We start from the raw sequence: 12012 nt of genomic DNA, 5'->3' as shown, positions 1-12012 counted from the left end.
TTCAATACTGAACGAGTGAAGAGAACTATACTTTCAGCACTGATGGCTTCAACCGGTGACGAAACGCGTTGGGATCAGGCTGTGAGTAGAATAAAATGGGCAATTAATTCTACGATTAATTCCACGACAGGGAAAAGTCCCTATGAATTGTTCTTCGGATATCGCCCAAGAGGTATTTACGATGCTTTCTTGTCGGCTGAAGTGGGTGATGAGAATCGCTCAGACTTGGCAGAATTGAGAAATGACGTTTCTCAGAGGATATCTGCAAAGCAAAATTATCAGAAATTGCAATATGATAAAGCGCATGCGTCTCCAATAAAGTTTGGAGTTAGTCAACAAGTACTTGTAACGAAACCTAAGGGGTTAAATGATGGTCAAAGCAGAAAGCTTGAACCGCGGTTTAAAGGACCGTTTCACGTGACGAAAGTGCTTGATAACGATCGTTACGTTATCGAAGAGTTGCCTGGATCTAAGAGATCAAGAAAGGCATATACAGGGATTTATCCCTCTGACGTATGAAGTTGTTTATTACTGGTGAACACTCTGACGAGAGTGCCACCAGTGGTGAATAAGTTCATGCGTATGTTTTAATGATAAAGTAATATTTTTTTTTGTATGTTTCAGATAAGACTTCACGAGGACGTGAAGTTCCGTCAGGTTAGCCGACTGTAACAGGCCACTCTGTATAATGTAACCACAGACCACTGTATATAAATATGAGAGAAATCCGAGAATGGAATGCTGAGTCATCTACGGGGAACAGGCAGAAATGCTTTTGCGGATTAAGGTTTTTTTTTCTTTTCTTGAGAGTCACGAGGATTGTAAATTGGCATTCAAAAAATATTTCTGGTGCATAGAAACTGGTGTCTGATTAGAATCCGTTTTCGACCATTGTTTTATATAAAGTGTTTTGAAAACTGCATACAAAAAGGGAGAGACGGTTTGAAAGCAATTGAAAATTAAATTTCTGACGTTACAGCCATTACTACGACTTAAAATAAATGGCGCTTTACAAATGAAGATCCGCATATTTATAGAACGGTAGCAACCAAGGAGGTTTGTGATACTATTATTATGTTTGTTCTGGCAAAAGTTTGACCAATACACAAACTGTCGGGAATCTGCGCAGACGAAAGTCCGCGTTCTAGCAAAACAAATCTGGGATTCTGACTGCCTGTCAGCTGTTCTAGCAACAACAAAGTTCAGTTTGGAAATTGGTTTTAAACCACTGTCCGTAGAATTTCCTAGGGATTTCGGTTTGGGACATGCGCAAGGTATATGTCAGGACTCAAGAAATGTTTTCTTTTTTTGTTTGTCATCATTTAGATAATCAATAAGAAATGGATATCCGGATTTGGAGTTGGATTTGGATAATTGTGGGATAATTGAAATCTGATTTTTGCTGCTTTTAAAGTAATAGGGCTAGTTTTAGAGTTAATTTACTACTGTGTTTATTAAATATCTAAAAGTAGATATTATATAAAAAATTCAATAGGATTCTGTGTAATTTTACAGAAAATCAAGAATGTCATCAGACTCTACAAGTTCGGATTCAAATAATGGATTTGATTTGATGGATGTATCGAGTGATGATGAATTAGTAACCTTATATTACTTATGTTATCAAAAGAGCAATAAATGAATTTGACTTTAAATATCCTGTTCCAAGGCCACAGGAGACCAAAAACGAAGGCTACCTCGAAGTTACTGTACCACTGTACAATAACCAGGAATTTGTTGAGCATTTGGAGTTAGCAGACAAGTGGCTCAAGATATCGGTCATAGATTTGAAGAAAGTGGGTTTTTTAAGTCACAATCTGGTGGAAATTGCAAGCTCAAATCAGCCTATAAACAAACGTAATTGTTTTTGTTGTTTGCTGGTCATAAAGCTTCTTCATTTAGAGATGTTGAAGATAGATTTGACATCACAATTAGCTGCTTTTTTACGTTCTTAAAAGGATGAGACATTTCCTAAATGGCTATCTGATCTTGAAAAGATAACTATTGAACAACGTTTCAAAGAAAATGGATTTCCAGAGGCTATTGATGTATTGATGGTACTCATATGAAAATTGATAAGCCTAAGAATGATCCAGACTCATATTTAAATACAAAGAATTCTTACTCCATCCAGGTCAGTTAAATAAGAAATACCTATTAATAGTTTTTACTAAGTTTTACCACTTAAACCTCTAGCATTTTTTGATTAATATAATTTTGGAATGTTAAGTCTGAAGATTCTATTTTTTGACAACTATTGGTTTGTGATCATGATTTATTGACAAAGGACATTTTTGTTGGATATCCTGGCTCGTGATAATAGAGTTTTTAAAAATTCTCCTCTTTGTGCGGAATTGGTAGGAAGGTGTCAAGATTTTTATTTCCTGGAAGACGGTGGCTATCCCTGTTTAAGAAACCTTCTAACTCCATATAAAGATATAGGAAACTTTACAGCCATAGAGGGAAACTTTAATTTAAAGCTATCAACAAATCGATATGTCATTGAGCATTGTTTAGGCTTGCTAAAGCAAAAATGGCGTCAACTGTACCATATCAAATTAAGCAAAATTGATAGTAACAAAACGCAGGATTTCGAACTAGAAGTTCAAGACTGGTCACCGCGAACGCTCTTTTTAACAATGCGCATGCGAAGTAATTCTGAACTTGTCCAGGACTGTCACCGCGAACAAAGCTAATATTGATTTTCCTATTTTATTTCCTGGAAATCTACTTCTGTTGACCAGTGTCGTTTGTGAAAAACTCCTAAAAACACATGACGGTTTTCAGGCTAACACATTAAAGCTTTTAATGCCTTTTATATTAATTATAACTTTCCTGTGTCTCAGCTTCTTGAATTCCAAAAAAAAAACGGCAACTTAACTACGGCCATATCGGACGCTACTTATATGAAAACTAATAAAATAAATTAGGAAAGTGGGTAAGAGCGGATAATGGAAAAAGTGATAATGGGGACGAACGGTAAAATGTAAGCTCGGGGGTGGACGAATGTGGTGGGAGAGAAAAGCTTTTAAGTGCCATCGTAAAAATGTTTTACTTAAGAAACTCTCGGTTCGGTTATTTCTCAAAATGTATAATTTTTGGCTGGATACACGAAAAGTTTTATGAAAAATAATCTTTTTTGAGAGGCCCTTAATGCTATTGTGATATTTTCTAAAGGGTCTATTTTTACACAGCTTAATATTGAACGCCTAAGCCTTCGGTTATATATGGGGGGGATATTGAGGAATTTAAGGGTACGTTATAGAAAAAGCCATTCTATAGAGCCCTCTAATGAATTTATTTGAAGATTTATAGTTGCCAAAATATAGTAGGGTATGATGTATTAATTAAACCGTATATTATTAGGTCTTACTGCGAGCGGATCTTCAAAGACTGCCGCCTGCAGACCTGCTACGTTCAATCACCAGCATATCCCGGGGTTTATCCTAGAAATCTGCACTGTAGATATTATCTTAACACGCGGTTGCCTTTTATTAAACTTTATATCGAAAATGAGGAGTTCAACATTGACGGACAGCGATGCGAGAATATCATGACTTGTCCTATGAGGCCGATATCCTCGGGTAGGATTTTTAACAAAAAAAAAACACTGTTTTAGGTGTAATAATTTATTTTTCATACAGGAGACGAGAATTGCCCGTACGATTACATCAAAATCTACGATGGGAAAAACGAGTTGAGTCCAGTTATCGGGACGTTTTGCGGCATGGGCAAGTTTCCATACTCGATCATCGGCACTTCCCAGGATTTATTTGTGGAATTCGTGACGTCACCCGCAGGTAATCACTATGTTTCCATGAAGGATTGAAATCTATTTGAGTCCAATACGGGTATCCGTTATCATGATATGAATTTATTACTTATTTGCTGATTACAAGCCTTACAGGTAAAAGCCCAATTACAGAGCAGAAAAAAATGTACATACTATAAAATGAAAATCAAACAAACAAACCAAATCTTAACAAAAACAACAAAAAAACAATAAAAAGTAAACTTAAAATTAAATTAAAATTACCTACATATAATGATCAAAGTTACAATTTATTTATTATTTAACAAAAGAATTAGCCTAAAATAATACATGAAATATCACGTCACAATCCAAAAAAATTGGTAGAAGGATTAGGAAAGAGAAGGAGAAAGTGGGAATACAACCGATACATGTTTGTAGAATTTGTTAATTTTAAGCCGTTTTGGAGCATAGGCTCTTTAAAATAAAATACAAACTGACGCCGAGGGGCTTCATTAGGAAACATTAATATTCAGACCTTCAACATTAAAATTTCATATTTCAGGCCTCTATATAGATAAACTCTGAGACGAAAATCCATATTTTCTTCTTGGCCAATAAAATCCTCACCCCTTTTTAAATTGCCCGGTCCTAAAACCGCGTCTCGCCAAATAGAATATTTAACCGATGAGAAATTTATTCAAAACCGTAAAACGAGGAACATCCGCCAATCCCTGTTTTTTACTTCAGGTCCCCTCTTAAACACCGGATTCCACTTTAACGTGGGAAATTGGCCCGGACACGTGGACACGGCCGGAAGCAGAAATGGCACCTGCGACTGGTTGCTGTCCTCGGACAGCCTCAGAGCCTCGGGAGACTCCGAGGGGATTTTTTTATCAGTCGCCCACTGGTACCCTCCATACACTAGCTGCACCTATTTGATGCAAGGCGAGGAGGGCGAAGTGGTCAGATTATATTTTCCTAGGTAATAAGGACACCAGGCAGGAACAATCCCAAAATGTGTTTTCTTGGGCTCAGTTTTAGGATAAACCGAATTGAGTCCCCCATTCAGCCGACAGATAGTGACTGCGGGGAATCTTTGACGCTCTACGACGCCTCTTGGGCGGACGACTCGAAAATCATCAAGACTTTTTGTGATACGTTTTCAAAAGCGATGGAAAAGTACGATTTTGTCTCCACCGGTAATTCGTTGTTCGTCAAGTTTGAAAGTAAGACGGGAAGCTATAGTGGGTAAGTATTAGTGAGTTAATGTGAAAATGGTGTAAACTTATTAGCATCTATCTTATCAAGGAACAGTTCTTGTTCCTATATTATTTATTCCCTATTTAAATTCCTTGACAGATCTGGATGTTGATGCTGTTACAATATCCTATGCTGATGATACTGTTGTGCTTTTCTCGGGAGAGACTTGGGAGAATGTGAAAGAAAAGGCACAGAGTGGATTAATAAAAATAAAACACGATCATAAATTAACACTTAATTTAAACAAATCTAATTACATAGCTTTTTCTGCCTCTGCAGCAACTCGCCCTAGATATTCGTGTATCTCGGTACCAAATTTTGAAACTAATATTAGGGAAGTAAATAATACAAAATATTTGGGTATAATAATTGACAAAAACTTGAAGTGGGAAAGTCATATAATCAAACTAAAAAATAACATCAGGAAATTAATATGTAAATTTTACATTTTGAGAGAAATATTATCTAAAAAGTTATTGATGACCATCAGCAAAATAACAGATCAAAATCTCATAAAAATCTAAAGATTCCATAAAATCACAAAAATGTCAATAAACGATTTTAAACATATCTTGGACCTAAAATATATTACTTGTTACCAGTAGATATTAGAAAAATAAAAAAAAATAAAATTTTCTTGAAAAAATGTAAATTTTATATAGTCACCAACTACACAATTTTTGAAAATCTGTTTTGAAGAAAAAAAAAGAAATTTGATGTATATGTATAGAATAGATGTAGGTTAAGTTTTAGTTCATAATGATACAATTAGAAATTTATTAAAATTGGTATTATTTGAATACACTCTAATACGTTATAGTAGATTTATGTAAATTTATATCGGCACATACAGTTGTTCATTCAGCTAGGTGCTTTACAAAAAATATATATTTATGGGTATATGTAACTATGACTGTAATGCTATTTATTGCTAATAATAAAATTATTATTATGTTCCAGGTCGTCTTTGTACTACTGGGCCCACTATGACTTCTTTAATAACACCAAACTGGGTGAGGCGGTGCCTGGAAAGAAATGCGATGAGGTTTTTGCCTCATGGAAGCAAAAAAAGGGTTGGCTGAGATCTCCTATGAACACTTTGGTGTACAAACAGCAGCATTCCAATGAGGACGTCAATTGCTTGTATCGGTTTGTTAGTGATAAAAGGCTGTTTGCCAGAGTTATTGTTACCATTACTTGTGTTAACTTTAAGGTAAGTCCCTAGGGAAACGTTATTAGAGCCATTGGAAATAAGCATTTTTTTAGGACCACCCTTACAACTCCAGCCCTTGCGTCAATTGTATAGAAGATCGGGTAGATAAGTTGGTCGTATGGGAACCTTTACCCCACGGAGCGAACTCTTCTTCTCATAGTCCAATATCACTAAATAAAGCGATGCAGTCTGGAGAAGTCACCTGTATCTGTAACCGACAATCATTTTCCACTCAAGTAAGCTTAATAATAGTATAAATTGTTCAATAAATTCTAGTTGCGATCCTATAGGTTTGAAATCTTGAGTTTAGTTGTGGGATGGGATCGAAGGAATAAAAACAAACGTCACTTTATGTACTGGCCAACGTTTCGCAATAATTTTATTGCTTCATCAGGGCCCTAAGGTAACAAAAAAGACACAATAAAAAAGGATTATTATATATAAACAAAATTTAACTTTTTGGGGTTATGTTGATACCACCAAAAAAGAAAAAAACAGAAAAACAAAAAAAAAAAAAAACATCAAAATCTTAGATTTGAATTAAAAAAAAAATTACACAACAACAAAAAAAAAATTATAAAATTACTTACATAACAGTGTGATTTTGCTTGTCATAAATAATCATGTTTACAGGACACACAGGTAACATAGAATATATAAAATATTATTTTTTTAACAAAAACGGTTTAAATTGATGGGTTGTATCACAGACAGTTGCTTTAAAATTGATTCTACGGTGTACAATAATAATTTAGCAACTAGCCAGAAAAAGCGGGTATGCGAGAACACAATAGACGCATTCTTTTTAGTGATAAGAACCAAAACAGTCCCAAAAGTTTACATTTTGATTTGATCTATTAGATTAAAATAAGAAGAACTTAGATTGTCTATATCCGTTCTTTGTTTATCATTTCGGCTAGAAGTCTCTTTTTAAAAAGCTGCTGTTGACCCATAATTGTAGTCTTGCCAAAATTAAAATTGTGTCCTGTATTCATTTTGTGCTCAGCTAAAGCAGTAGGGTTTTTTTAAGGGCTAAATTCCTACAATCATACTCATGTTCGTATAGGCGCTACCTCAAATATCTACCCGTCTAACCAATGTAACACACATCACACCCAGAGCAAGGTATTTTATAAATAATGTTAGAATGTAAATCAAAGGCGTCTTTAGTTTTAAGCTTCGTAAAGAAATGTTTTCTTACCGAGTTTTCACTTCTTTCTGAGATTTTAATAACATCAGATTTTGATTGTATGGTCTTTTTAATTTTATGAGAAAGTGTGTTAATGTAAGGAATCTTGAAATAAGCCAATTGATTATTTTCATTGTTTCGTGTAATACTTTGAGTAATGTTCTCGGTGTCGTTAATTATTTTTTTAATAATTGATAGGGGGTAGTTGTTTTTCTTTAAAATTGTCTGAACATAATGAAGGTTTTTTTATGATATTCTGGACTAGAAAGTCTCAAGCACCGATGTTTTAGGTTTTTTATTACATTTATTTTGTGTGTCATAGGATGTTCTGAAAAATAATTTAAAATGCGTTCTGAAAAAGTTGGTTTTTGATACCAATCTGTTTTTATGGTACCATCTGTGGATCTTATGACTTTAACATCCAAAAATGGAAGACTACAGTTAATTTCTTGTTCGATAGTGAATTGTAAACGTGGATGGAAACTATTGAAGACTGATAGAATTTCGTTTTCTTTTTTATTTGGAATTGCCGTGATTATGTCATCCACGTACCTACAGAAAAAAGGTACATTAAAAGATAGTTCAGAAATACACTGATCTTGTAGTTGTGCCATTACAATGTCTGAGCATATTGGGGACATGCAGTTTCCCATTCCTAGGCCAAAAATTTGGGTATAGAAATTGTCACCATGTTGGAAATAATTATTCTCAATACAGAAATTAAAAAGAAAAACAACTGTTTCAAGGTCTAGCGATGTATTAGGCCGGATAAGATGCCACTTTTGGGTGATTATATCAGTTACTAGGTCCACCGGTATATTAGTAAATAAAGAAACAACATCCAACGATACAAGAATATAACCTTCAGGGACTGTTTGCTCTTTAATGTAATTAGCGAAATCAAAAGAATTTTTCACATATCGTTCATCTTTTATAAAAAAATGTTGTAAAATGTTGGACAAAAGTTTTGTTAAATTGTAAAGAGGGGAACCAGTAAAAGAGACTATGGGTCGTAGTGGTGTCCCCAATTTATGAATTTTTGGTAAAAAATAGATTTTGGGAGCGACACCATTATTAATTTTTAACCATTTTTGTTGTTCAATCGATATCATTTTTTTATCAAAAAGTTGTGATATAATTTTGTTAGTTTTACTTTGAATGTTCATGGTAGGATTTTTATTTAATTTTTTATAAGTTTCAGTATCATTGAGAGCATTAACTATCCTTTGGTCAAAGTCATACTTGTTTTGGATTACGGTGCAATTACCCTTATCTGCTTTCGTGATTACAAGCTCTTTATGGTTACGTATAAATTGTATAGTTTTACTTGTACTTTTCTTGAAATTATTGTTAGTATTTTTGCAAAATTTGTTTGACTTAATATGGTTGCGTCTATTGTGTTCTCGCATACCCGTTTTTTCTGGCTAGTTGCTAAATTATTATTGTACACCGTAGAATCAATTTTAAAGCAACTGTCTGTGATACAACCCATCAATTTAAACCGTTTTTGTTAAAAAAATAATATTTTATATATTCTATGTTACCTGTGTGTCCTGTAAACATGATTATTTATGACAAGCAAAATCACACTGTTATGTAAGTAATTTTATAATTTTTTTTTTTTTTGTTGTGTAATTTTCTTTTTAATTCAAATCTAAGATTTTGTTGTTTTTTTTTTTTTTTTTTTTTGTTTTTCTGTTTTTTTCTTTTTTGGTGGTATCAACATAACCCCAAAAAGTTAAATTTTGTTTATATATAATAATCCTTTTTTATTGTGTCTTTTTTGTTACCTTAGGGCCCTGATGAAGCAATAAAATTATTGCGAAACGTTGGCCAGTACATAAAGTGACGTTTGTTTTTATTCCTTCGATCCCATCCCACAACTAAACTCAAGAGTATAAATTGTGTAAAATTCACCGCGTCGCGGCACGTGGTAAAAATTTACATACTTATGGTATATGATTAGTTACCTATTTTATTAAATATTACACACAAACACTATCTTATACGCTCAATTATTGAAAAGAAGAAGAAAATAGGCACGTATTTAGAAGAAATATGAACTTAAATATTTCACCATACCTTTCGTTATATTTAATTCAATCTGAATCCAATAATTCTCAAGTACTTGAGAAATAATAGATTTTTTTATATACCCACGATTTTATCTATCGATGTCTGAGCTCGTTTCTTTATTTTTTATTGAAACTGAAAAAAAAACGAAAAACTATTTATTAAATAAGAAACTTTAATTTGCACAAACGTTCCGGTAGTTACGTCTAGAAAAATCAAAGAAATTGAGGAAATGTTTCTTTAAGCCCTTAATTACCTCTTATTTACTTACTTTTTTACTGTCGTTATTAATTTTTATTTTATTTATTTATCAACGTTCAGCGCCAATTATAAAATTCGTAAACCTAATCAAATATGTTAAAAATAATATATTATAACAGTGCAATATTAATTACTTACCCTTAAATTATTAATCAAATAAGCGAAATAATGGCAATATCAATGTTATTATAAAAATGTAAATTCGTTAATTATTCTCATAGTTTTTGTACTATTTTATTCGTATTTTGTAGTTTAAGTTGATTAGTAGGCTTTATTTAGGGCTCTACTTACGTTTAGTTTAATATTTTCATTTAAAGTGTCTAGTTTTTAAGTAGTAGTTTATCTCGTTTGAGGGCCCAATTTACGTTACATTTTTGTAAATCCCTGTATCGTAAATTTGGTAGAAATATTTGCTGGCTTTGACTGTCAGTATTCTCTAGAAATTATTGATTTCCATCGATAAAAACCAATTAAGAAAATTCTTAACATTCCTAAATTATTTTATGGATCTTTAAAAGAGACGCGTTTCATGACATTTTATTCAGTTTGAATTGTTTTTAGTCAGTTTTTACCTTGGAAATAATTCAGCGATAGTCAACGCTAACGTTATCAGTAAACGTGTGTTCCTGACATAAAAGAAAAAGTAAATGCAGGAGTGTGTTCCTGAATTCCGTAAAAATTGATGTCAGAAGTGGGATATCTGGAAGCTTAATTTCGTGAATGTCTTTAACAAGAAATCAGGCCAAGATGGAGACCGAGAAATTAACGGAGCTGTAATCTATATACTGTCTGAACTGAACTATATACTGTCAACTATCTTTAAGGTTTTAAATAATACTTTGTTAACAACATATTATGTTATACAACAATAAAGCTATTTTTTCACTTTTTTTGGTTCTAAAACGAATGTACTTGTTTACTGTCATCAATAAGTAGGAAAATGATAAGATATTGTAGAACCATATAACATCATACCTAATAGAACTTATGTAAATAACGAAGCTCATAATTAATCATGCCTAATATAATTTTTTTATAAGGTAATATCTAAAGGAGAACATCTTAACTTGCAACTGATAGTAGATGGGGCCCACAGTGCTCTAAGTTACTTCAAACACTCAATGCCTCTGTTTGAAGCTACTTATGAGTTTGTCCACGGACCTCTTTGTGGACCTGCAATAATCCATCCTATCACCGATGGGGAAATTCATTATCCTTATTATGAAGCCATTGGTTATGTTGAGCCACCAAAATCCATAAGGTACAACCACATTTAAAATAATTTTTTAATTTTTTGAATGCATTGAAGAATCTTGTAAATCCTTCAGATTATCTCTGTATGACTTAGTTCTTTACAAGTAAAATAAAATTCCTTCCATATTTTTTAGGTGTATATGGGAAATTAAGATTAATAAGGACCGTGACCTGTGGCTCCACTTTGACCACATAAAATTCAACTCGAACTCCTGCGATGACGGTATCGTGGACATCTTTTTACGTGGAAGATCCGATCCGTTTCTATCGTTATGCGGGGAAAACGTTTCTTTGGCTAAGGAACTGCCCATCTTATCATCAGGAGAACTGAGCCCTGACGGTACTGAAACATCTATCACCATTCAGTTCATCGGTACGTCACTTTTATAGTGTAAAATAAAACTTGCTAAAAAAAAACGTTTATTGTAGGTCGTTCATCTCCTACACGAGCAGCTTTTAAGATAGCGTGGACGGAACTGTTCCATTTGCCGAGAAACATTGATGGCACCTTAATGACTTCTAAGTTGACCGAGGGTGGAATATCCGCCGAACTGGGGGAGTGCGAGTTTACTTGTCCTGGGGAACAAGGACTGTGTATACCTGCCAGACTCGTGTGTAATGGGGTGGTTAATTGTCCAAACGTGTCTGATCATAAAGGTATGTCTGTGTTTATTAAGAGTGTGAATTAAGTAAATCCCAGGTAGCAAGATGACATCCAATGGGCCCGTTGAATAAAAATCTAGCAATTACTTGAAGCAATTATTTTTTAGCAAAAGCAATTGCTGGATCTTGATATGAATAAAATTTTGAAGGAAATGCTGCTTTTCCTATATGTATGTAGTAATTGCTTATTTGTCCACGCTTCTCCACTCCTATTTATAGGTTTTTATTTGGTACCGAACTTGAAAATTTTGTATCGTCCACTCATCAAAATTCCTGCCTTATAGTCGCCGTCCCAAATATTTGTGTTTTTTTTTATAAACATTTGCTATTTATGTCTCAATTCGG

At 33.5% G+C, this 12012-nt stretch overlaps 1 protein-coding gene across 2 annotated transcripts in view; it reads left to right on the top strand.

Annotated features, from left to right (window-relative positions):
* The window catches only part of LOC126744504 (uncharacterized), a 76789-nt gene that overhangs the window by 55848 nt on the left and 8929 nt on the right, over window positions 1-12012 (top strand). For both annotated transcript variants that reach the window (XM_050451975.1, XM_050452053.1), the window contains exons 4-12: window positions 3367-3584; window positions 3645-3800; window positions 4502-4736; window positions 4790-5002; window positions 5975-6227; window positions 6281-6463; window positions 10791-11011; window positions 11139-11377; window positions 11434-11661. In XM_050451975.1, coding sequence (XP_050307932.1) covers window positions 3367-3584; window positions 3645-3800; window positions 4502-4736; window positions 4790-5002; window positions 5975-6227; window positions 6281-6463; window positions 10791-11011; window positions 11139-11377; window positions 11434-11661 — 1946 coding nt within the window. The remainder of the gene's footprint in view (window positions 1-3366; window positions 3585-3644; window positions 3801-4501; window positions 4737-4789; window positions 5003-5974; window positions 6228-6280; window positions 6464-10790; window positions 11012-11138; window positions 11378-11433; window positions 11662-12012) is intronic.

This window comes from Anthonomus grandis, chromosome 1, assembly GCF_022605725.1.
Source record: "Anthonomus grandis grandis chromosome 1, icAntGran1.3, whole genome shotgun sequence".
NCBI classification, from domain to species: domain Eukaryota; kingdom Metazoa; phylum Arthropoda; class Insecta; order Coleoptera; family Curculionidae; genus Anthonomus; species Anthonomus grandis.
The sequence above is the reverse complement of the archived record's forward strand: the minus strand, read 5'-3'. Positions and strand labels throughout refer to the sequence as shown.